At 37.6% G+C, this 26,943-nt stretch overlaps 1 protein-coding gene and 2 non-coding genes across 7 annotated transcripts in view; 1 reads left to right on the top strand and 2 right to left on the bottom strand.

Moving 5' to 3' along the window:
* The window catches only part of Rabgap1l (RAB GTPase activating protein 1 like), a 526,658-nt gene that overhangs the window by 483,932 nt on the left and 15,783 nt on the right, over nucleotides 1-26,943 (top strand). For 3 of the 5 annotated variants that reach the window (XM_048356662.1, XM_048356667.1, XM_048356665.1), the window contains 3 exons: nucleotides 11,261-11,353; nucleotides 22,738-22,848; nucleotides 24,743-24,847. In XM_048356662.1, coding sequence (XP_048212619.1) covers nucleotides 11,261-11,353; nucleotides 22,738-22,848; nucleotides 24,743-24,847 — 309 coding nt within the window. Of the gene's footprint in view, nucleotides 1-11,260; nucleotides 11,354-11,516; nucleotides 11,789-16,552; nucleotides 18,287-22,737; nucleotides 22,849-24,742; nucleotides 24,848-26,943 lie in introns of those variants that run through there. The other 2 variants (XM_048356666.1, XM_048356663.1) reach the window with 2 other exon arrangements.
* On the bottom strand, nucleotides 7,522-7,697 carry LOC125360305. Its single transcript, XR_007212699.1, has one exon. It is a non-coding gene; the product is annotated as a small nucleolar RNA SNORA81 (small nucleolar RNA).
* On the bottom strand, nucleotides 10,202-10,308 carry LOC125360321. The gene has a single exon (XR_007212711.1). It is a non-coding gene; the product is annotated as a U6 spliceosomal RNA (small nuclear RNA).

Below are 26,943 nucleotides of genomic sequence, written 5' to 3'. Positions count from 1 at the left end.
TGTAGCCCACGTTCCGAACTACACCTGATTAATCCAATCCCTGGAACCAGAACAGTACTATTTAGTATGTAGTAAGGCTTCATACCATGCATACTATCTTATGATTTTAATTTCTGGCTCTTGGTAGTCATGCTGTCATTCTCCACAAATGATACTAAAATTTTCAACTGATAAATTTCAAACCTAAAACTCATTAAGAATTGAAATTTTACTTGAGATTTTGCAATAGCTATTAAGCACTTCTCCCCCAAAAGGAAATAAAAACATTCAATATAGTATACTAAGCTATCATTGCTTCTTGGTTTTTGCAAGGAGAAATTAGAGTTTTCATAACTTAGCTCAAATTGAGAATAATCAGTGTAGTGACAGATAATTGCCTAAAAGATAAAAACAGGCTAAGTATCTTTTTTGTTCTTTCTTTCAAAAATAAACTTAAAAACCAATGGAAGGAATAGTTATCCCATATCACCTATTGCTGCTGTGAAGAAAAGTGCTCAGCATTACTTGTATACACTTGTATGGGTTACTGTTGGATTAGAAAGAAAGGTCTGGGCAATAATAAGCTAAGAAGATGTAGGACTCAAAAAGAAGAGTTACATCTAAGTGCTTATTGCTTCCAGCATTGTAAGGTAATTGGCTTTGGGCTGTAAAATCTCCTGGCTTATTTATGTCCTCAATGCTTTTTTTCAGAAGTCCAAGAGGGAGAAAGTAATCATTTCAGTCTCTCCACTTTTAAGACTTTATGGAATTTTAAGCAGGCTTTGCCCAGAATTAAATTTCTGATTTATCTACCCATGAGACAATTTCACTTTCTTCTGTTTTCTAGTTTGCCAAGAATAAAAACAGTTTGCTTTTTTTTAAAGGCATTATGATAATTATCTGAAGTTCATTGTCTTCTAGTTAAGTATTAATGACATATTCATCCTTGAGTAACTCAGTTACAATAGCTACTGATAGGGCCAACCAAGCATAGGTTTAAGAGGGCTTAATACATTTGTTAGACAACAGACACTGTAGATGTTAGTTATGTAATATACTACAATGAAGGCTTTAGCTTTCATATCAAAAAGGCCTCTTGAATCTGTCAATATTATGGTGCCTATGTTTGTTACTTCGTCTTGTGTTGCTTGCTCAATTTGTAAAGAAGTTATAGTAGTTAATACCTACTTCATCTTTGTAAGGTTTATTATATGCTGAGTGCTTATAAGCCCTGTACTGTCACTTGCCTGCTCTGTGAAAGATGTTTATATTACCGCATTATAAAACACAAGAAGTAGACTGAGTTTAACCACAACTGAATCCTAGCTGATCAGGATTATCATTCAAGGCTAGCCAGACCAACAGCTAATGAGGCCCCATATCACTTAACAAGGCATGGTGTTGTTTCGTCATTACAGCTACACAAAAAGCATGGTAAGAGAATCTGTTTTCCAAGGCTAGCCATAGGCAAAAATGCAGGACCCTATCTTAAAAAAGTTAAAGTAAGAAAAAAGGCTGGTGGTACAGTTCAAGTGGTAGAGCACCTGCCTAGCAAGAGCAAGGCCCTGAGTTCAAACCCTAGAACCCTAGAAAGAAGTTGTGGTTTTGAAGAGGATGCTTAAATAAATTGCTTATGAAGTTATATAACTAATTATAGATAGTTATATATAGATTGCTAAAATAGTTTAGAACATTAAAATATTTAATCCTTCCTAATCTTAAAAATTTAATTTCTTCTAATCTTTTTAAAAATAAATTGATTGGGGCTGAGGATATGGCCTAGTGGCAAGAGTGCTTGCCTCGTATACATGAGGCCCTGGGTTCGATTCCCCAGCACCACATATACAGAAAATGGCCACAAGTGGCGCTGTAGCTCAAGTGGCAGAGTGCTAGCCTTGAGCAAGAAGAAGCCAGGGACAGTGCTCAGGCCCTGAGTCCAAGCCCCAGGACTGGCCCAAAATAAATAAATAAATAAAAATAAATTGATTGTTTGAAACTAAATATTCCCCTGAAAACTGGTTATTATAGGCCAATTCATAAAAGCCTTGGTAGACTGGTTCTGACTTCTTCTATCCTTATGCTCAGCATTTTACTGCAGTGGTTTTCTAACAGACTATATATCAGAACTGCCTGGGGAGCATTGTAAAAATAGGCATGGCTGACCACATCTCTGACCTTTTGATTCTGAATTTTTACATTGAATGTGCCACATCCATTGGGCAGAAGACTGAGCCAGAGAAGATCAGGATGCATAAAAAGAACTAAAAGATATCCAGTGTAGACAGCAAAGGGATAACATACATAATCTCAAGTACTCAGCAGGCAGAAATGGGGAAAGAACACAGTTCAAGGCTGGTCCAAGCAAAGAATTAATGAGATCCTCATCGCAATCAAGTTGGGTATGGTCCCAAGTAGAAGGGAGGCCATAAAACTGGTAAGGATATCATGGTTGGAGGCCAGCTCTGAGCAAAAGATGTTAGACCTTATCTGGGAAAAATAACCTAAAGCAAAATAATAATAATAATGGGCCAAATGTTGATGGTTCATACCTATAATCCTAGCTACTCAGGAGACTGAGATCTGAGGATTGTGGTTTGAAGCTAGCCCAAGCAGGAAAGTTTATGAAACTCATATCTCCAATTAACCACCAAAAAGTATAAGTAGAGGTGTGACTCAAGTGGTAAATACCAGTCTTGAGCAAAACGTCTAGGTAAAGAGCCTAGGATATGAGTTCAAGCTTCAGTAACAACACCAAAAAAACAAAAAATAAAGTATTGGAAATGTAGTTCAAGTGGTAGTGTGCTAAGCAAATAGGAGGCCCCACATTAAAAACAAACAAACAAACAAATACCACCAAAGAAAAAGTCTGGATTGGAGCAGAGACTTATTGTTTTCAGATTGTCTTTGATTGTAAATGCCTATCAGTAAAAGTCATTTGAGTCTATCCTTCCAGTGTATCTATATTCATTTTGTGAAAAGTGATGTACTAGCACTACACAACAAAGTAGGCATCAATATAGATATTCTTAAAATGTGGAGTAAAAATATATGAGGTAAGAAGGAAGGTCTCTTTTCTCGCTTTTAATTTTTAAAATGTATTTATTATCTTTTAAAGTAGTTGTACAAAAAGGTTTCAGTTCAACATGTCAGTTATGAGTGCATCTTTTTTAATTTAATTTTATTGTCAAGGTGATATACAGTTACAGACGTAAGGTAGAAGTGCAATTTTTGTCAAACATTGTTACTCCCTTGCGTTTCTCCCTCCTTCCCTCCCCTTAAGTCCCCCCCCTCCAATTGTGAAGTTCATTTCCAAGATACTGTCTGTCTTGTGAGTATTGCTGTGGCATTGGTTCGCCTTTTGTGCTTGATCTCACCATTTTGTTATTCCCCTTCCCTTCCCTAATTCAGATAAATGTATTTATAACACACAGGATACCAAAATCAAATACAGTGACCACAGGGGATAGACCATAGTGGAAAAAATGAAAAAAAAAGAAATAACTTCACATAGTACATTAAAAAACAACAAAGAAAAACCTCCTGTTTCCATATCTTGGAGTTCCTTTCACTTAGCATCATCTGATATGGTCATATGTACATAGCTTATTGAGCTATTGTGATCCTCTCCTAGGACTATCCTAGACATATACTAATTATTTTTTTTGTCCTTTTGATTTACTCATGAGAATTTTTTTCTTTATTGTCAAAGTGAAGTACAGAGGGTTATGGTTTCATACGTAAGGCAGTGAGTACATTTCTTATCCAACTTGACACTAATACATATACTAATTATTAAAAATTATGGAAACCGGGGCTGGGGATATGGCCTAGTGGCAAGAGTGCTTGCCTCGTACACATGAGGCCCTGGGTTCGATTCCCCAGCACCACATATACAGAAAATGGCCAGAAGTGGCGCTGTGGCTTAAGTGGCAGAGCGCTAGCCTTGAGCAAGAAGAAGCCAGGGACAGTGCTCAGGCCCTGAGTCCAAGCCCCAGGACTGGCCCAAAAAAAAAAAAAAAATATATGGAAACCATGAAGTTTATCTGTGTGCAGTGTATCTTGATCACTCTTTCCATTTCCTAGTTCCCTTTTCACATATCTACATTGAAAGTCTTTCCTTAGATGTCTTTTTTATTCCTATCTGTGTATTTCTTCTCAAGTCCCTTATAAATGCTAAACTATTAGAACTTGAGTCACCACTGCTCTACTTCATGTCCAGGTCTTGATAAATTCTTGACAATGTCACTACAACTCTGCCTTGAAAGTCCAGATCACCCTAAATTTCTAAGAAATGTAACACTGTATTTCTTATCTACTTTTACTTCATTGAGTGATTAATATACTAAATGGAGTCATTTATATTAATTCCTAGAAAGTATCTGTAGTGAACAGGAGCGGTACATAACAGTATCTTTGGCCTATGGTGTTCGTTTTGTAGGCACTTGCATGTGTGACCACTCCAAATACTTGCTTTGGAAAACATTAACCTGCGTCTACCAGTCTTCTTTATTTTTAAACAAACAATAAGTACCTTTCTACCATTTGCATTCATCATTTATTTTTATCTTTCTAAAAGAGAAGCAGATTGATTCCTCATCTCACCTCCTCATTCCCCAAAGAGCTTTTATAATTGGCTGAATCAGTCAGTGTTTGTTCTGAGCACAGAGGAAATGCTGGGTTTTTTAATGGAGTAAGGAAGCTTGCCTAACTCAGTCATTTGAACAACTGTCCTCACTATAGTGCTTCTTCCTCTCTGCCCTATCCCAGATTTTTCCTCTTTGTTACCTTTATATCTTTTATGATCACCATCTATTGCACTTAAGAAATGGTATGGAAATTAGACACATTTGACTGTCTGGTTATGACTGTCAGCTTCGTAAGTAGCTCTGGCTTCATTTTCTGATCCCAGAGATAGTAGAGCATACTAGTTAAAGAGGAGAGGTTCTGACCTTGGGAAAAATACCTCTGTCTATGTTCCATTTTGTAAATTATGAATAACTTGCCTCACAGAGTTATTAGGAGAATTATTTTCCATTATGTTCTAAGTTATCACTATGTAATTGTTAGGAAAAGTTTTGACAGGAATAATATACTTTTCTTAATGCCAATCATTGCTGATCGGTAACAACTGGACACTAGAGGCTCATACTTGTAATTCTAGCTACATAGGAGGCTGAGATCTGAGAATCACAGTTCAAAGCCAGCCTGGCCAGGAAAGTCCTTGAGACTTTTTTTTTTTTTTTTTTGCCAATCCTGGGGCTTGAACTCAGAGCGTGAGCACTGTCCCTGGCTTCCCTTGCTCAAGGCTAGCACTCTACCACTTGAGCCCAGTGCCACTTCTGGCTTTTTCTGTTTATGTGGTGCTAAGGAATCGAACCCAGCATTTCATGCATGCTAGGAAAGCACTCTACCACTAAGCCACATTCCAAGCCCTTCCTTGAGACTTTTGTCTCCAATTAAACACTGGTATGCTTTTGCAATCATTTTCTCCCTTATCTTACTGAGACCAGCACAACTATATTGAAAGTGGTTAAGACAAATAAGTAGTTACTGTGCTTTCTCTTTTTCTGTTATTGCAGGTCACTGTTTAACATTGCCTGATCATTCTTTTTCCACTCTTTTTCTTAAACTTATTAGACTCTTTCCTTTATTGTTTCTTGATAATAGCTGAATAAGGTTTACTCTCATCAGTAAATAGCAGGTGAGGCTATTACCAGAAGTGGAGTTAATAAGGCTTCCCCAGTGATTTGGAACTGTAACCTACTGAGTGCAATCATAGGGCAAATAGATGAAAAAGCCCATTTGATTTAATATGTCCTTCAAAATGCTGGGCATGAAATCATTTTAGAGGGTCTGAACAGGCATTTTAAAATTGGAATGCAGTAAAACCATAATGAAAATACCAATGGATATTGTTTGTGTAGATCCTTAGGAAGAATTGGTTGTAAATTAACAAATACCACAGCCGTTTGCTATTAGTGATATGGGAGCAACAGCAGGAACAGACCACATGAATCTGCCTATCAACCAGAGCAAGTGGGCGTTTTTTTTGTCTTGTACATACAGTGTGTAGTTTGGTTTCTTTGCATTTATAACATAAAGCTTAACAGGTCACGTATTTTACTGATAGTTAAATGAAGGGTAGGTATGTTTTCTTAATCTTGCTTTCAGCCAAATGGTTAAGATTTTCAGCTTTGTTTTGTTTGAAACTGATGGCTCAATTTATAGTTATTATTTTACTTTCCTATCATGTCATAATGATTACAAGTTTTGGAGCTAAAAAGACATGTGTATTACTTTATAGATCTGTAGGTCAGAAGAATATGGGTATTCCTGGGCTAACATGAAGGCACTGTTCAGACCATATTCCCATTTTGGAGTCTCTTGGGGAGAGTGCATTTCCAGCTTGTAGAAGTGGCATTCATTCTCTGGCCAAGGAAACTCTGCCACTATCTTCAAGCCAACATCAGATTTCTTTGTCTCTTCTGCAGTACTCACATCTCACTCCAAGTCTAGTCAGATTGATTCTCCTCTTTTAATGATATGTAATTTCCCTGGGCTCACATAATATCTGAAATAAGATTCCCATCTCAACAGAAGAAAGCCAGACATGGTAGCCTGTAGGCATACGTAGAATTGTAGTCTAGGTTAGTCAGAGCACAAAACAGGAAACCCTATCTGAATAATAACTAAAACAAAAAGGTTTTAGTGCCTTTTGTTCAAGTGGTTGAGTGCCTTCCTCACAAGTACACAGGTCTGAGTTGAAACTCTAGTACTATTTAGAAAAGAGTTTTCATCAGATAGTCACCAAAGGTCCCTTCAGCTCTTACTATTTCGATGTAAATAGATATTTTTGTACAAGTTTAAATAAGAGAACAAAGAACAGCATGAAATCGTTTAACTATTCAAAACAATTGGTTCTCACTTAAAATACTGTCTTCCAAAGATGTAATTACAAGCCCAGTATTGTCAGAGCTGGGCTGGTTATTTGAATGATTGCTGTCATACTCATTACAGGATGTCTTGTGAAGTCTAGACACCATTTTTATTTCTCTAGTTGTTTGATTGGTTGGTTTTATGTTTTTAATGATGATAGGTATCAAAATCAGGATCTTATACATACTAGACAAGTCCTCTACCAACTGAGCTTATCCCTTGCCCTCTGTGATCTTTTTAAATACTATTTGTTAGTAGCATTCTTTATTATTTGCACTCATAAAATATTTGTAAATTTTTTAGGACATTTCCCGAAGTTAACCAAATAGGAAGTGCTGGAAAGGCAAAAGGTTCAACCCCCAGGACCCCACAATTAGTCAAACATTTAAAAGAAGTTGTGATCCCTTAACTGACTCTTTAAGTCTACACTCTCAAATTATATTGATTTAATTTAAAGGGAAAAATAATATGTTGGTATTAATACTCAGATAATAGGTTGTTTGAATTCAAATAATTTTAGTGACCGCTTACTCTTTGGATTAAAACTCCATGTTGAAAAGGATTTTTATTTATTTTTATATATTTATATTCATTTTATTTTTATTAGCATATAGCACCAAATCTTAAGACAAAGGACTCTGGACATTAAGAATGAGTTCTAATCCAGTCTTCAAGATCTCTGCAGATATTTTCCTTCTTGTGTGTACTTGGCTGACATTATTACAGAACCAAGACAGGATTCTGGTTTCTGCAATTTTAGCACAGTGCTTATACAAGGAGGTTTTTCTTTATCTTTAATTCTTCTCCAGTGTGAAGAAATTGGATATAGCTTCATATTCCATTCTTTAAAACAAAACACAATTTTTATTTGCTCTTGAAATACAGTTTTAAAAACTGAAGTCTCTCGTTTTCTTTTATCACTTCATAAATAAGAGTTTCATATCAATTCTCCTGCCACTTCTTCCCCTATGCTTTTCACCATTTCACATTGTGCCAATTACAGGTGGATGTTCAGTATCACCCCACAGCACAAGATAAATAAGCTTGGAAGGTTTCCTAGCAACATATTGTTCTGGGAACCTGCTCTGTTTCTCTGAACAAGATGAAGCAAAACATCCTAGAATCTCAGCCGGATGGGATAGGTTAGCTTATTCAGGGTATAGAAGGAGATTTTGGATTTTGTTTTTAATTCATTTGGAAATGGACCTTTAAACATAAATTGCAGATTTGAGTTCTTAAAAAAATATGGAAAATCACTATCAGTAACTGTTTGATTCTTAAAAATATAGTTTCAGACAATTTTTTTAGAAACAAGCTTCAATATGCAATTCAATCTTGATGAATGGATCCATTTTAGAGCTATGTGGACAATACTTCCACATGGACTTATTACCCAGACTGGTATCCAGTAGTATAGTATTCCAGTTTCAAAAATATTGAAACATGTCTGATCTGGTAAGAAATGGCTTCTGGAATAGACTTTGTTCCCAATACCTTTCATTGCATCCCCCTTCCTTCTTTTCTTAGATACGTAAGCAAATCTACATGCTTGAACCCTAAGACTTTCTCCCTTTTTTCCCGAGCTCCAGGGCTATTTCAGTTCTAGCAGTTTGCTACTTGACCTTGAGAGTCTGTTTTTGTTTTTTTTACCAGTATGTGATTAATGTATGTAGAGAAAAGAAAACTAAAATTGAGACCAAGAAAAATGTTATTTTTTTAGTATATGATCTTCCTGTTTATCTTGATTTGAGAAGAGGCACAGTTGGCAGGTGGTGCCCTTTACTGTACTCTAGTTGTTCGAGGTGCTGTGGAAGGTCTCTGGAGATGTAGTAATCAAGGATTAGTGTTTCTCATGAAGGATTCAGCAGTGGCTTTTCAATCTAGTTACACCCTGAAAAATATTTTCACTTCCTGTTTGAAAGGATATTTCCCTACCAGCAGATGATTGTTGGTTAGTTTATGTTGTGTTTCAGGTTTCGAGTAAGATTGTGAGACCTCCTAATTGTGATCAGAAGAACATAATTCTAGTACTTCACAGTGATCCTGAAAGGAAATTACAAAGTAAATAAAGAAAACCAATGATACCTGGTATCTGAGTTAATGTTCTTGTTGTTTTAACAAACTGGACAAATTCAAGAGAAATGAAACTATCCTCTTCTCAGAAAGCTTTAAAATAATTATAATCTTGTGGTATTTTCAATTCTTTTTGACTCTTTTTCACAAATGTATACATAATTGCTAAGTATCATATTTTGATCTAAGTAAGGACCTATGATGGGCCAAATGATTTGCTAGATACTATGGTATATATTGCACCATCCTTAATTCACTGACTCCTCAACAAGTCAGCAAAGTAGAATGTTTGTAACAACAAAATCATTTCTTTCAAGTCTCTTTCTTTGGATCTAAGCATAAAGGAAAGATTTTAATGTGTAAACAAACTATATAGGGTTGGAGTGTAGCTTAGTAGTGGAGCACTTGCTTAGTAAGCATGAGACATTGAATTTGATCCACAGCACCTCTAACAGGAGGGGAAAATACATTTTTTGTTTTATTTTGGTTGTCCATGGAAAAGCTAAAAGTTTGGTTTGTCACATGGAACACAGTGGATTATATAATACATGGAGTGTGTGTGTGTTTGTGTATGCGCGCGCTAGTCCTGGGGCTCAAACTTAGGGCTTAAGTGCACTCCCTGAGCTTTTTTGCTCAAGGCTAGTCCTCTACTACTTGAGCCACAGCTCCTTGCTGGTTAATTGGAGATAAGAGTCTCATGGACTTTGCTTCCCAGGCTGGCTTCAGGTCTCAGCCTCCTAAATAGCTAGTGTTACAGACATGAGCTAACTAGCACCTGGTTTATAATACATTACTTTTTTTTTTTTTTGGCCAGTCCTGGGGCTTGGACTCAGGGCCTGAGCACTGTCCTGGCTTCCTTTTTGCTCAAGGCTAGCACTCTGCCACTTGAGCTACAGCGCCACTTCTGGCCGTTTTCTATATATGTGGTGCTGGAGAATCGAACCCAGGGCTTCATGTATATGAGGCAAGCTCTCTTGCCACTAGGCCATATTCCCAGCCCTATAATACATTACTTTTGGCTAAGTGCTTTAAATAACTTTCTCACTGAATTTTTTGAAATTTGTAAATACTTTAAATAGGCATTATTTTAGATACCTTACCTACGTTACATCATTTAATTCCCCAACCTCTTTTATCAGGTAGAAATTTCTTTGCCTATTCACTATGACTAAGTGGCTAAATACCTATTTGCTAAAGGAATACATACACCATAAACAAGTGATGGACTCTCACGAATTTGTGTGTCATCCTTGCGCAGGAGCCATGCTAATCTTCTCTGTATTGTTGCAATTTTAGTATATGTGCTGCCGAAGTGAGCACAGTAGAAGTGGGTTTTTTGTTTGTTTGGTTTGGGTTGGGTTTTTTTGTTTTGTTTGGTTTCTTGTTTTTGTTTTTGTTTTTTTGCCAGTCCTGAGGCTTGAACTCAGGGCCTGGGTACTGTCCCTTAGCTTTATTTTTGGTCAGTCATGGGACTTAAACTCTGGGCCTAGATGCTGTCCCTAAGCTCTTTAGCTCAAGGCTAGAACTCTACCACTTCAGCCACAGCTTGTAATGGACTTTCAGACTCTAGTTCATCTAGTGTCAAATTCTGGGACCTTTCTACTGTGTTATGGTTTGATGTTCATTTTTAGAATTCTAAGATGTTGAAAGAGTAAACTGCCACTTTTGAGAATGACCTAATTTTAGCAAAAAAAAAAAAATCAGTCAGTTGTTTACATGTTTTCTATTCTTTCATTCAGTAGTGACTATATTTCTTTGAATTTCAACTTCTTGTTATATTATCTTATTATTCAATTTCTGATGTACAAAATACTTATTGCATTTCAATGTAACAGAAGACTACGAATGAATTATGTCTACAGATTGTTAAAATTAATGGTACTACTAAATATATATATATATGAAAAATTAGGACATCAGCAGTATTATAGAACAGAGATGGACAAACTATGAATGTTTCTATAAATTTTTGTTGGAATACAGCCACACTGGTTCACTTAATTATCATCCATGGCAACTTTTATGAAATATCTACAGAGTTGAATGATTGTGATCATGACTATGTCTGTTACAAAGCCTAAAATAGATACTACTTAGACCTTCACAGAGAAAGTTTGCTAAGTTCTACTCTTGAATTTAGATTCTACCCCCACCCCCAAGTGACTTGGGAATGTTCTTTTTGGATTCCAGAAACTGAACTAGGAAATTCATTAGAATAGCAGTTTTCCTATATGATGGTCTGGTGTAATATACTTTTCTTCTAACCCTTCAGGTACCAACCAAAAAGCTGAAGAAATATGAAAAAGAATATCAGACCATGCGAGAGAGTCAGCTGCAGCAGGAAGATCCAATGGATAGATACAAGGTATGGGGACACTGCACCTGTCAGAGCAAAGTACCATTTTCACCTTGAAGCAGAGCTCTCTGTCCTACCCTGATGATTTAAACTGACTTGTCATGCTATCCAGACAGGTTTGTCTTTATTGCATGAGACTAAGTCGCCAACCATAATATTTCTTTTCTTTCAGTTTATATATTTGTAGGTAACTCCAGCTGTTGCATTTGTGCTGGGAATCATCCTAAGAAGCTGGGAGAAAGGAGAGGGAGAAAGAGGCTTCCTACTTTCAAAAATGAGGAAAAAAGAGAAAATGGCAAAGTACTGTCTTAGCTTTACAGTATCATTTTAGAAGGGGAACTCTTCCAAGACTGACAAAAGGATGTTTCAAACTTACCTCTGTCTGTAGCAAATGTTACAAATACAAACGTATTTGGAAGGAAAAATAAAACTCACAAAGCTATATCAAGCACAGTTATGGTGTTTATTGCAACATTTATTACCACAACAGCTTTATCAATAACTGACATTTAACTACCATATGCAGTTTCAGAATCAAAATTACTTTGAGTATCTTAGTTACTTTTGGTATTTTAAAAAGTGCCATTCATAAAAATAGAGATTTTCTATTGCAGTTAGCAACACTTTCCCTGGGAGGAAAAATTAGGAAATAATATTTCCAGCTTTTTCTAAGTGAAATATTATTGCATTTTTTCAGCAGGTTGTAATTTTGAAGATCCATATACATGCATATTAGTTCATCTCTCTATGTATCGGGATATCCTGCCAGTGCTGAAATGCCTGCGTTATTTTCTGTGTCTGTATTATTGATGAGGTCACCCACACCCCACCCTACCCATAAACTACAGTGTCTCTGTGTACTCAGAGAGCTGGGTATGGATAATAGTCATTAAGTACACCTTGACTCTGTTGCTGAATTAAATAGTATGAGATGTATATAGAGAAGTATGGTAGAAAGAATCTATGGATTTTGTAGACCCATCTGAGTTCAAATCCTGTCTCTGTTAAAAAAAAAGGGGGGGGCACAAAATTTGAAGTTCTTGATTGTAATTTTAATTCTTTTTCCATTGTTGGGTGTTTTATTGAACTTCCTAATGTGTAAGATGTACGTGTAGTCTGTGATTTCTTGATCACTTGCTGTGAGGCTGAGGGATATTGTTAAGTGCTCAGCATATAGTTGATGTTCAATAAATGATCAGTAATTAATAAAGTCTACTACTAAAAATATTTAAGAATTACTAGAGTAATATAACTTTAAACAGGACTACTTCAGTCTGTCATTGATCATCCTGTTATTTCTCATAATTACTACCCAATCTAACATAAATCAGTATTGCTTCATAGAACTGATTTGAGTACTGATACTAATACCATATACAGCTGTGGCAGATAACATTAATATGTAGGATGCTTGTAGATAAGGTTTGAAACCTGTCCATCTTTATCCTCTCAATAAGTCCTGTTTTAAGGTAGGTAGGTCCTCTAACGTGATGCTTTAGAAGTTAGTAGTGCTAAAATATTACCAAAATTTGTCTTAATAATTTTCTTATGCCACCATCATTGTAAATAAAATCTGTGGTGAATACTTTAAAATCAGAGAAGAGGAAATGCAAGTCCACATTTGCACATTTAAGCAAAGTAGTGCTGACAACAGTGATATATGCCACTAATTCCAGCTACTCTGAATCATTTGAACCCAGGACTTTCAGACTCGTCTGAGTAAAACAGAGAGAACTTGTCTCAAAAAAGAAAAAGAAAAACAGGCTAGGGCTTAACTATGTCTTAAATTCTTTTTGTGAATAAGTAAATTGTAAGTATATGCTTTCTTTTAAAGTACTTATATTTTAAGTTCACATGTTGTGACTTTTTTTTTTCTTGAGACGGGTTCTCGGTATGTGATCCTCCCGACTCAGCCTCCTGAGTGCTGGAATTATAAACTCATATCATCTTGCTCGCCCCATCTGCTGTGGCCTCATATTTGCATATATACCCTCTATAGTTATTTATTTTGGATTATTGTAATGGCATGCACGTGTAGTTATTTTAACTTTATTTCTATACCCGTATGTGTGTGTGTGTGTGTGTGTGTGTGTGTGACTGCCAGTCTTGGGGCTTGAAATTAGAGCCTAAGTGTTGTCCCTGAGCATTTTTGCTCAAGACTTTTGATCCACTGCTGGCATTTTGGTGGTTAATTGGAGATAAGAGTCTCACAGATAAAGAGTCTCCTGCCTGGACTGGTTTCAAACCATAATCCTCAGATCTCAGTCTCCTGAGCAGCTAGGATTATGGTGTGACCCACCAATATCTACTTTATATACTCATTTATTAATGTCTAGGTATTTGTCCTCATAATATACTTGGCAAAGTTATTCAAATTATATTTTCAAGCTAGCAACTGACAGCATAGCTCCAACTGTCAATAGATTTTTATCCTTCAGATGCTGAATAAGAAGGTAAGTATAACTATCTTAATTAAAGTAGCATAATGTCTTAGAAGATACCATTAGTATCTTTTAAATCCAATATTTCAAGAATAAGAACTCTGTTAAGAATTAACACTTTAGGGGGCTGGGAATATGGCTTAGTGGTAAGGTGCTCTCCTCGAATACATGAAGCCCTGGGTTCGATTCCTCAGCACCACATATATAGAAAAAGCCAGAAGTGGTGCTGTGGTTCAAGTAGTAGATTGCTAGCCTTGAGCAAAAAGAAGCCAGGAACAGTGCTCAGGCCCTGAGTTCAAGCCTCAGGACTGGCAAACAAACAAACAAAACAAGAATTAACACTTTAGAATATTTGAGGCTGGGAACCCAATCTATGTGAACTCTTAAAAATAATAGAAAGATTATGGAGGGCACTGAGAGAAAACTTGCACTAGGCCAATAACAATCCCTCTTAGCCTCTTAGCATAATATGGCAAGAGAAAAAGACTGAGAATTTTTTAAATGCTCAGAAATATTAGATAATAAGCTATTCTAAGAGATATTTCAGTTAGGTGCTCTTCCTTAAACTTCATGGCATAGATATAAGGGCAATTGTTTAAAAACTCGATTTGAAGGTAAAACTCAACAATGAAGAGTTAGCTTTTACTTTCTTGCTGCAGCAATGTAGAAATGTGGTCTCCATTTATTTTTAAGACACATGTACACATCTATCTCTTTTCAGGTCATGTCACTGTACTTCCTGTAACTAACACTTCACTTTTAAATTATAAATAAAGAGAAGAAATAGTGTTGGTATGAATTTCAACTTCAAAACCACAAGCATGATGAAAATGTTCTATATTATATAGTGGTGAAGGTTTCATAACTTTATGAATATACTGCAACCATATGCATGATTTTGTAATACATACATTAACTCTTCCAAAAAAATCCCTAAGCAAAATGCTCTTGGACTAAGGCCTCTAGCCCTCTTTTGTAAACTCCAAGTCATGCGAGCAGTACCTGTATAGAAAACATACTTGTGAGAAAGAGACCCTCTTGTCAAAATGCTAGCTAACTAAAGACCATTGATCCTATGTGTATGCACATTTTTAGGGAAAAGACCAGCATAAGTGAGTGGTAAATTTATTTGCAGTGGTTCTCATTAAGTTCTAGGTAGAATATATTGTCTGTGTACACACCCAGGGAGACATACTCATTTAGGAATAGGTAGCATATACATAATGCATGTTGTGTTAGTTATCTGGCCTTAGCCTCAGCTTGGACTTGAAATGTACTGAACACTATCATGATTGCTTACAGCCTTTAGTGTTCTTTTACTGTTTAGCTTCATGATGGGATTCTAAAGGATGGAAGGAAAACTTACCAGAAGATAAACATAGAATACTCTTAACCTCATTTATCAGCCTTTCTAACTGGACGTGTCCATATTTGTATGATATTCTTTGTTTTGTTTTGTTTTTTTTGGCCAGTCCTGGGGCTTGGACTCAGGGCCTGAGCACTGTCCCTGGCTTCTTATTTTGCTCAAGGCTAGCACTCTGCCACTTGAGCCACAGCACCCCCTCTGGCCATTTTCTGTATATGTGGTGCTGGGGAATCGAACCCAGGGCCTCATGTATATGAGGCAGGCACTCTTGCCACTAGGCCATATCCCCAGCCCTTGTATGATATTCTTTATAGTTCCACTCTATTTTGGTTTGTAAATTGACCAACAAGGCTCAAAGGAGAGAAATGAGAGCTGTAGAATACATAAAGGTATTTTCTTTTTTGTTGTTCCCAGAAAACATACACTGATGGATAAATGTTTTCATTGTGGGGAAAGTTACATTTTTAGTGATATAATGAATTGATGGTACTTGTAGAGACCCATAGCCTTCATCTGCATTTGGAGAATGGTATACATTTTTTTTAATTAAAGAACTAATGTGGTTAAAGCCTTTAAAAACATAGCTAATTAAGTTTAGCGAATCTCCCAAGGCACAATAAAGGTAACCTGTTCTAGTTGAGAAAATCCTAGAAAGAATCTGGAATGCTGGGCTGGGATATGGCCTAGTGGCAAGAGTGCTTGCCTCCTATACATGACGCCCTAGGTTTGATTCCTAAGCACCACATTTATAGAAAACGGCCAGAAGTGGCGCTGTGGCTCAAGTGGCAGAGTGCTAGCCTTGAGCAAAAAGAAGCCAGGGACAGTGCTCAGACCCTGAGTTCAACCCCCAGGACTGGCAAAAAAAAAAAAAAAAAAAAAAAGAATCTGAAATGCTTAAACTCTCTTGGTTTTGAGACACAGATATATTATAAATATCTATTTTCTAATTGAAGTAACTTGTCCTTGATCAGTATAATTAAATCTATGTTTTAGCTTCCTTCTAGAGGTTAGACATAGCAAGTTTTTAGAAAATCATTATCTAATTCAAGGACTAGGTATGGACAAAATAAGATGTAACTCATAGAAAGAAAATGAGTCCTTTAAATATTCCTATAAATTGACACAATTTTTGCAAGTACCGTTTAGTTAAACATAGTAAAAATATTTAAGCAATTAGAAGTTTAACAATATTTGTATCATCATCCATATCTATTAAATTAGTTGGAGAAATTACCATATTCTTTAACTTGACTAAATTTCTTACCTGTAAAATAAACAAGGCACTGTGTTGCATCCCTCCTTTTGCATAGAAGTCAAAATAAGTAAATCCATCTTGAAAAAGTATTTGTTCTACCAATGAAAATAAGCTTATATTTTATTTCTTTACAAAGATCCTTGTTGGCTTTCAGAAATATTTACTTTATAAAATAATGTGCATTCAATGAAACATAATAGGCATGAGGATGATTTCTATCTCCTGTGATAGTTTAATGATAAATTTCAGGATGTCTCTTGATTTTTGAGCTTGGATAACAATAAATTCATTATTCTAAGATTTTTTTTTAACACAGCTGAGGTTCTGCTGAGGTTTCTTAAGCATGTAGCTAACAAAGGAGCTAATGACATTTCCTGGTGATGGTGATTCCTCTCCCCTCCCCCCACTCAGTTCTACCTAACATGAAGGGACGACGTTTAAGTGTTGAACACATTAAAATTTCCTAAGTGTATTTACTGATAAGCTTCAGAATTCTCCAAACTATTTCTTTAGCTTTTAGAAATTTTTGTCTCCTGTTGAAAGAAAACTAACACTAATATGTTTCTAGTAATCTATAATACATTTACCCTTTAAAAACTTTATTTGTGTGCTAGAACTAAGAGCAAAGATCCACAACTGGCTTAGCACTGTTTGGGGTAAAGTTTTATTGGAAAACAGCCACATCTTTTGGTTTTACTTTTGGTTTATCTATGGATGTTTGTGTACAACAATGGCAGAATGAGTAATTACAATTTGGATGTATGGCCTGCAAAGCCAAAAATACTTACTGTGACCCCTGTGCTAAAGTGTAATCTAAGATTGTTTTTGTTAATGCTTAAAGAAATACAGTCTCATTTGCAAAGTGTCAGTTACTACTGACAAGATTTTGTTTTCAGTTTGGTTTTTTTAATTTCCGCTGGAAAGATAAAATTGGATATGAGAAAAAGTTTTCTTCCTCAAATTTTCATTTACCAACAAAATAGAGAATTAAACAGTTTATCTGTAGGTATTTATCTTTGTATATAAAAAATGTGAGGAAAATTTGCAATATGATGATTATCAGTTTATTTAAAAGAGTGGCCCAAAAGAAAGTATGTAAAATTTGATTGTTGTTGCTGATAAAATTACACTGTGCCTTTCAGAGAAACATTTTCTCCTGACCCTTAAATGTCTTTAAAACATGTGCCAAGAATTCATCATAGCAGCAGACAACACACCCAAAATATTGAGCTATGGTTTATAACCTCCTCCTTCCTCGTCATTTTTTCCCTGAAAGCTGAGTTTATTTTCTTTTGACTGCCAGTTCACATTTCTCTGGTCTTGCATCTTGGAAGATATGACACAATCCCTTCAGCTGCTGCCCCCAGCCTCCGGAAAGAAGTGAATTGGGATCAGATCTTCTTTTGCATTTTCCTGCACAGCAAGTTCATTCTTCTGCCTATTTGCAAAACCAACTATTTTGCAAGGCTTCTAACCTTGTCATATGAGGAAGTTCCTCCCACCCAGCTTTAATAACACAGCATCAGCCACTCACACTATTGCTAATAGTCCCACAAGGCGTTTTCATCAGTCATGAAAACTGCAAATAGCAGGGTAGAGAGGGAGGAGTTTGGAGCATGAGTTTTCCTGAGTTGAGACTTGCCCACTGGCTCCTTCAAGTACACTTTCTTCCTTTGAGTGTGTGTAGTCAACAGAGAGAACTTAAGCGTCTATGACATTCTAAGGAAAAACAAAGAATCGCATTAACAAATGCCTCTTTTTGTTATTGCCATTTCATAAATGTATTAGTAGGAGTGCAATTTCATTGGATATTTCTTTTTTTTTCAATTGTCTTTGTACCTATGATTGAAAACGATAGTTGGTCTATGACTTTTGAGGAGGTAAGTTTTTAATCTGTGTATGTCTGTATCTGTGTCTGTCTCTGAAAAAAATGCAGTATCCTCCTCCCAAAAGTTACTAACCAAACTTTCCCAGCTGTACAAGTCCTGTGCAGGGGATGGGGGTGGGGTGACTAGTGAGGAGAGGTGTTATGTGCTTTTTGTTCAGGCGATGTGAGAAGGTACGTTTCAGATAGTGTGATATGAGTTTTCAAGCTTATGTCACCAGTTCCTCTGTAATCTTTTTTGAAAGGTAAGGGAAATAGTCTACCTGTTTTATTTACAGGTTCTGATCTTTCAGCACCTTTTTTTTTTTTTTTTTTTGTAAAAATCTCTCTGCTGACTGAGGTTATTACCAATGGGTATAACCTTGCCAACCTTTCAAAGTGAGCCAAGCAAAGTTACTTCCTTTTCCAAGCCCATCCTACCTAACTTCTCTAGTCTAGTGGGAAAGCATGCTTTTTCTTAAATTACTTCCAAAAATAGTCTTGGCTCCTTGGGAAAGACAACTAAGTTGTTATGTCCATTGGTCTGTGTGGACAAGTTCTTTATAGAAACCCCTCCCCCCTCCCAGAACCTGCAGCACCCAAGAGCATTCTGTGGACTGGAAGACACCTCCCCACTCATACTTGGACTTTGGGGGGGACGATACTGCATTTTTGGCCCCCAAACTCGCTTTCCCTTGTCTGTGAGCGCAGAGTACGGAGCCTGACACTTCCTACTGGGCTGCTTGCTTTGCAGACACCAAACTGAAGCTGCTAGCTAAAGCAAATGTCAGTAGCTGCTTGCCCTGTCAGTATGCTTTTTAAGAATCCTCAGACACTTAATTTTCCCCAAATATTCCCTACCTGCACCCCAACCCCTGTAGTTGTGCATTAGTGAGGAAGGCTTCAGGTTGTGATAGTCATTGTAAGGGGAAAGACCACTGTGTGCACGCTCACTGCTTGCTTCTGTAAAGTTCAGTGCATCAGGCTCTTGTCAGTAATGAAATCACTTCCTAGTCAGGCTTTTCAACGCTTGCTTCAAGCACTTTACCACAAACGTCATATGACTTTACCTGGAGGTTAACTCAATTCTAAGCCTATAACTAACCTGAAAAACTGGTAGCTACAACATTTTCATTTGTGCCCAATTAACATAATGTACATAATAGTTGAAGCATTTTGTACCTTGGAGTTCTGGGAGTACGTTTTCAGAGACACAGGACACTTAACTCAGGAACTGGTATTGAAGTAATCTTATCTTGGTTTCTTGAAGAGCTTTATCAAGAAATGAGAAAAAATCTCTTCCCCACCCTAGCAGTCTGCATTGTGAAATAGATAATGTTGAAATTATGCCAGATAATTCTGTTTTTTCATGGCAAGAAGGAAATTTATTGAAAAAGTTTCTAGAGCTTCTAAGTGTCCTATAAGGATGGAAATTCTTTTCAAAAATTGTCCAGCCCTGCTAAAAATCCTATTTCTTTGGCAGAGATGGAAAGGGTAGACTGTATTTTTTTTTTTTTTTTTTTTGGCCAGTCCTGGGCCTTGGACTCAGGGCCTGAGCACTGTCCCTGGCTTCTTCCCGCTCAAGGCTAGCACTCTGCCACTTGAGCCACAGCGCCACTTCTGGCCGTTTTCTGTATATGTGGTGCTCGGGACTCGAACCTAGGGCCTCGTGTATCCGAGGCAGGCACTCTTGCCACTAGGCTATATCCCCAGCCCCTGTATTTTTTTAATGTATCATTTTTCATGCTTGCAAGAGAGAGTAGAACTCATGTAGGTTGAAGAAATTGAATTCAGTGAGCCTAAGTTGCCTGCACAAATTTTCACATTCTTTTTCAGGATGGATTGGATTCCTAACAGGACAGCATTTTTTTTTTTTTTGTCCAAGTAAACAGAGTAAGTTTATCTAAAAGTCAAAGGAAAAACATGAAAGAAAGTAGCCAGACTCTCCATAATTGGAGGACCCCAAAGAGGAGTGCTTTGGAGACCTCCCTGGGGGAACTTTTGTAAAGGAATTTTTCATGAATAACATTGTGACTTGGTTACAAAGGAAGGTCTGGGATGATTTGTGTGGACATGACCTAACAAGAGTAGGCATAATTTTTTTCTCAGTTTAATATTTTATGCTTCCTACTGTACTTAAAATCTTAAATTGCCTTTAAAAAAATTTAATAGTCCTGTCACAAACATGTTATATATTTCTTGTGGAAAACATGTAAGCATTTAAAAAGAACAATACTAAATAAATCTACTATTCACAGTATCTGTTGTTTATATGTTACAAAAGTGAGATTTTCCAGGCTTTTTTCCTAGAATATGGCATATTCCCTCTTATTTATTTTCTCTTGATATTTTAGCAGTGCATTGGATTTCACTGTGTATTTTGCAATATTTAAATGGTGTGTGTGTGTGTGTGTGTGTGTGTGTAACTGGAGTTTGAGCTCAGGAGTTCTGACTTGCTGAGTAGGCAGTCTACCACTTGAGCCACACCCCACTGTTTCTACCTTTTTGTTTGTTTTTGTTTCATTTTTTTAAGTAGATATCTTTCTTTTACATTCCCCTAACTTATCTGAACTATTTTTTTCCAAAAGAAATATGGACTAGTGGTGAAGTGCTTGCTTGCCTCCTATACATGAAGCCCTGGGTTCGATTCCGCAGCACCACATATATAGAAAAAGCCAGAAGTGGCGCTGTGGCTCAAGTGGTAGAGTGCTAGCCTTGAGCAAAAAAAAGCCAGGGACAGTGCTCAGGCCCTGAGTCTAAGTCCCAGGACTCAAAACAACAACAACAACAACAACAACAACAACAACAAAAATACAAGTTCATCCTTGAAGTTCTTCCTTGGCCTTCCCTCTTCCCTCTTCCCTCTTCCCTCATGGACCCCGGGCCTCCAGAATGTCTCAGGCTTTGCCCTCACCATTTGTTTTCTGGCCCTGCTTTAAAAAGCAAAGGCTTGGTTGGGAGAGATGGAGGAAAAATCGCAAAAGGATGCCACTGATCAAGATATGTTGTACTTACAAACTATTTTGTTGCATTGTTAATTCCTCTGTACAACTAGTTAAAGATAATAAAAACCTAATTTTGAAAATGCAAACAAAAAAAAATAAAGCAAAGGCAAGAAGAGGTAGTGGATTCTCTGCTTTCTTGGTGGTTCTGTAGAAGATAAAATTAACTCTGCCCCACCTAGTAGGTGTGAAACATGTATTTGTGTTCTGTCCTTTATTAGGCTCTGTCTGGTTTTGCCACTCTTGCAGAGTGTAGAAGTAGGAATGTAAATCTAAAAGCTGGAAGGTCTTCTCATTGAAATCTTTCCTTGTCAGCTCTTTTGAATCCTGGTAACTGCTGGTAGTAGCTAAGAAAGCACTTTTGATGCTTTGGTAGAGAGGGTACTAAATTACTATTCTGAAAATAGATACAAGCACACCAAGTTCATGGCTAAAGAATATACCTTGCTCCATAGAATTAATCACTTTGGGTTTTTTGTTTGTGTGTGTGTGTGTGTGTGTGTGTGTTTACCTGTGTGTGTTCACCAGTACTGGGTTTGAATTCTGGGCCTTGCACTCTCCTTTAGCTTTTATTTTTTTTCCCTTCTTTTTCTCTCAAGGCTGCTTCACTATCATCTGAGCCACTCTTCCATTTCTGGCTTCTTGCTGGTTAATTGGAGATAAAAAACCTTTCAGAATTTTCTATCCTAGCTGATTTAGAACCTCCGAGTAACTCAGCCTCCTGTAGCTAGAATTACAAATCTGAGTCACTAGTACTGGGCTCATCTAGAAATTTTGTTTCAGATTGTTCCTGGGAATTTCCTGAGGGGGGTGTAGTTTAGTAATTTGTTTTCCCAGATTCTTTTAATCTGACACTTGCACAAAATGAAACAAACCTTTAGAAATTTATTCCAGGAACTATTGTTTTAACCAGCACAAAAAAAATAGATGTTCAGAAAATTAAATATATTCTTATTCAAGGAATAAAAATTTACCAGCTAATAGCAGAGTGGTAAGCCCATGTATTTTGATTCTAGATTTAACGGTCTTCAATATTCTTGATAATTTTAAATCCTGATATTGGCAAAACAGTTTGAAGAAATGCCGCTGTCATCCTGCTGTGTCTTAAAGTTTCTCTTGAGGTCGAAAGTGGAGCCACACAGGTCTGAGAGTACATTTGGATATTTGCTCTCTGGGGTACATTTTTTTTCTAATGAAGTTTCATCTGGGGGGGGGTCTAGGGGACAACTGTCAGCTTCACTGGCTAGAGTGCCGCATCTGTCCTGCATCTGCACTGCTAGCCAAACTCACTGTTGTTTCCCAGACAGCAGCAGCGTGCCTTCCTGTGCCACTCGCCTCCGCCTGTTACACTTTGAAAGTTCACCTTGTTGTTGCTGCTTGATTTTCTTCACCAATCCTTTGTTCATTTTTACTCCTGTATGCTGACACTAATGCCTCCCTCTGGCTGTTGCTCTTTTTTCTGCAGAAGGAGAACCGAAGATTACAGGAGGCCAGCATGAGGCTGGAACAAGAGAATGATGACCTTGCTCACGAGCTGGTAACCAGCAAAATTGCTCTGCGGAATGACTTAGACCAGGTAAATTTGTCATCCTCCGCACAGAAATGAAATGATGACAACTTCTTCAAGGGCAAGGACTATGTTGTTCCCTGCATTCCCCACAGGCTCTGCGGGTTAGATAAATGGGTACATGGCACATGCGAGAGCATGACTTGAGCCATTTGGAGAGAGTGGAAAACGCAAGCCTTGAACATGCTTCGATCATTTACAAACAGCATCTGTGACATGCATTTTCATATCTCTGAACTTCCCCGGTTCTCCTCTTTGTACTTTTCTAGACCAAGAGCTACCAGCATACTTATCTAAGAATACCAGTCACCAAATGTATAAAAATAGCCACTCTGACATTTATAGACATCTACTTTTTCATTCCAGTCAGGATTCTCATGTAAATCAAATGTAGTTGTCCAGGCTTGTAATCCTACCTTGTTCCTTGGTAGCTGGAGACAGGCCATTGCTGGCAATTAGCAGAGACCCTATCTGAAAAACAAGCTGAAAGAAAAATGGCTGGTGGTATAGCTCAAGTGGTGCTAAGAAAGCACAAGACCCTAAGTACAGCCCTTTGTACCACAAAAACAAATCAGTAACCAATTGACATGTATAATAAATCTGAAGCCTTATATGAAACATGTTAAGAATTGAATTGTTGGATTGGCAGGCATGTTCTGGACTAAGAAGCTGACTGGGTATGAATCCTGGTGCTACTTCTTACAAACTGTGAAACTCTGAGCAGTTCTCTACCTGTCTATTGGTCTAAGAAGTGTCTGTCTCATAGGGATTAAGTAAGACAAGGTAACTTGTCACAAGAGTGCTATCAAGAGAAATAGGAAAGACTAAGAACAGACTGGTTTAGATAGCTTTTGCAGGGTGTTAGAAGAGAGGCAGTGATTCTGTTCTTGAGCAGCTGTTAGATGGGGCTCAGATCCTGCATTCTGTCATATATGAATGTGAGTTTGGAACCCAAAAGATGAAACAAGTGCCTGGGAGTGTAAAGTAGGCAGTGTTAACTACATTAAATATACACAAGTGCTTTTTCAGTTCATTTTGGTTGTATGTTAAAGTTAAAATCAGAAGGTTTTCTCTTGAGCTCTTCCTGGCCATTCTGAAAGCAGTCTTTCCTGCTTGGATTTTAGTTTCCCTCCTGCATCTTCCTGTCCTGGGTTCTTAGTCTTCGTTTCTGCTTAGTCTTCTCACTGACTTATGTGATCAGCCGTTTGGGCCAGCAGGTCTGCATTTTCCCATCTGTTATCTAGATCAGCTTGTCCACTTGTATGCTCTCCAAATCCTCCCCCACTTACCACTGGTTAGAAGCTTCTATGAGGCTCTGCCTCTTCACCAGATCCACCAACACAGAGAAAGTACAGTGCTGAAAAGTATTTAAGAGAATATGGACTTAGATATCATCCAAATTTAAATTCAGATCACGATTGTGATATTCAATGTGTCAAATAAGACAGCTTATTCGATCTAAGTGTAAAATTATTACCATTGTTGTTATCAAGATTAGGAATAATGGATACCAAGTGTCTAGCTCATAGCTGGACAGAGGATGCAACCTCCTCCCCTCCCCACCCCCACTCCTCCCAGTGATGTAGAAGAGAACAGAAGAACTTGCAGTAATCGCAATTTTTTTTTTTTTTTTGCCACTCCTGGGGGTTGGACTCAGGGCCTGAGCACTGTCCCTGGCTTCTTTTTGCTCAAGGTTAGCACTCTGCCACTTGAGCCACAGCACCACTTCTGGCCGTTTTCTATATATCTGGTGCTTAGGAATCAAACCTAGGGCTTCATGTATAGGAGGCAAGCACTCTTGCCACTAGGCCATATTCCCAGCCCTTGCAGAGATTCATTTGGGAGAAAGCATACAAACATTTTCGTCACCTTCTTTATGGCTGTATTACGTCTTGGCTTTCAGGCAGAAGATAAGGCAGATGTGCTGAATAAGGAGCTCCTCCTGACCAAGCAGAGGCTGGTGGAGACTGAGGAGGAGAAGAGGAAGCAAGAGGAAGAGACTGCCCAGGTAAAAGGCACACGTGGGCTTTTCTGTTCACTTATATATATATATATATATCAGGAGTTGATTAATGCCATAAAACAGGTAACCTTAATTTTAAGTCAAGAGACATGTAGAAGCAATAAATGTAAGTAGTTATGTCTTGCCATTTCTTTTGCAGGATGTTAAGAGAAGAGGCATTGATGGTGCCTGGAGTATTTTTTAGGGATTCACCTTTACTGAGATATCTAGCAAAAGTGATGAGTTTTTACTAAGTGTAGTAACTTGGAATTATAATCTAGGAACTTTGACGATTCTTAAATTTTCCTCTAATGTAACTGACTTTTCTGAAGTAGTTTGTGAGCATTGCTAACTTGAAAACCTACAGTAAGTAGTCTCTCCTGGGGTTTACCACCTAGCCTCTGCCTCCCATAGTTAAGCTTAGGTTTCCTGATTTTTGCATAGAAGAAAGAGGGGCAATTTTCCTCACAGAGCTTACAAGACCTACACCCTGGGGAACATAAAGAAATTCTTTGGGGACTCACATTGCAGTTAGTGCCTTGCACTTTGGTGTGAATTGTGTAGCTAATCAGACTCTAAATAGACAGTGGCAAAGGAGCCCAGGATGAGTTAGAGGAACTTCCTGTCTAAGGAGGTAGGGCTTGTAGCTTCCCTGAGGGAAACCAGGCTGCTTCCCCAGTGCCTCCCCATTGTTCTTCACTGGGCATCCCACCAGGGCGCTGAGGATTAGACAAATGCATGAAAGTCTACTGAGAAGAACTTGTTTGAATTTTACTTATAAAGTGAAGAAACTTCCTAAATCATGGTTAATGAGTTTCATTCTGAAGGATCAGTAATACTACATGTAAAACAGAATATAAGGCAATTTAATGACCTTTATCCAAGCAACCAGAAAAAAATTCCAATGAAGTCACACATAGAGGGATCATTTAGCACTTACCAGGATTTATAAAACAAAATGCTATATGATTTCCCCCCATTGGAGTGTTAAAAATAAGCCTCTGGGCTGATGCCAGTGGCTCATGACCATAATCCGAGCTACTCTGGAGGCTGAGATCTGAGGGTTTCAGTTTAAAGCCAGCCTAGGCAGAAAAGTCGGTGAGATTCTTATCTCCAAGTAACCAGGAAAAAGTTGGAAGTGAAGCTGTGGCTGAAGTGGTAGAGCGCTAGCCTCTCAGAGACAGAACCAAGATCCTGAGTTCAACCTCCAAGACTGGCACCAAAGAAAAAGAAAAACAAAAACAAGTCTCTGGTACTTAGTGTATATGTCTCAAGATTTTGTTTGTTTGTTTGTTTGTTTGTTTTTACTTAAACATAGTTGGAGAGTAATTATTCAGTTTATAAATTTTCTAGGTTTCTTGATGGTGTTGTTGTCTTTACTTCTGGTTTCTTTTGGTGGCCACATTCGAAGAAACAGCTGTAGCCAAATAAATAGCCTGCCCTGTAGTTCTAGAGATAACTACAAGCTCTTGAGTGACTGATACCTAATATAGGAAGGGATGTAGGGAAGATACAGACTATCCAAAAGCCACAGGAAAGCAGTGGGTATTGTTTATGTCTTAAATTATAGAATGCAAGAACAGACTAATTTGAATCAGTGACCTTTAAGTTGCTTTAAAATTTTTGTTTGTTTGTTTGTTTGTTTTTGGCCAGTCCTAGGCCTTGGACTCAGGGCCTGGGCACTGTCCCTGGCTTCCTTTTGCTCAAGGCTAGCACTCTGCCACTTGAGCCACAGCGCCCCTTCTGGCCGTTTTCTGTATATGTGGTGCTGGGGAATTGAACCCAGGGCCTCATGTACACGAGGCAAGCTCTCTTGCCACTAGGCCATATCCCCAGCCCCATGTTGCTTTAAAATTTTTAAGTGTGGCTGATGGAAAAAAATTGCGAAAATCTGATAGACTCCAATTATAAATGGCAATATATGAATTAGCAAGTGTAGAATAACATTAATTTGGGATGTTGCCATGCAGAATTTAGCTGTTTTCCTTTTTTAAATGTCCTTAAAATTTTTATCAGTTTTTTTTTTTAGCTTTATGGACATTTACTGGCAGGGGAAAGATACAGTGTTCTTCGTATGCTCTTCCTTAACACTTATTTCTACC

Source organism: Perognathus longimembris, chromosome 11 (genome assembly GCF_023159225.1).
Source record: "Perognathus longimembris pacificus isolate PPM17 chromosome 11, ASM2315922v1, whole genome shotgun sequence".
NCBI classification, from domain to species: Eukaryota; Metazoa; Chordata; class Mammalia; order Rodentia; family Heteromyidae; genus Perognathus; species Perognathus longimembris.
This window is presented reverse-complemented; position numbering and strand designations above follow the sequence as displayed.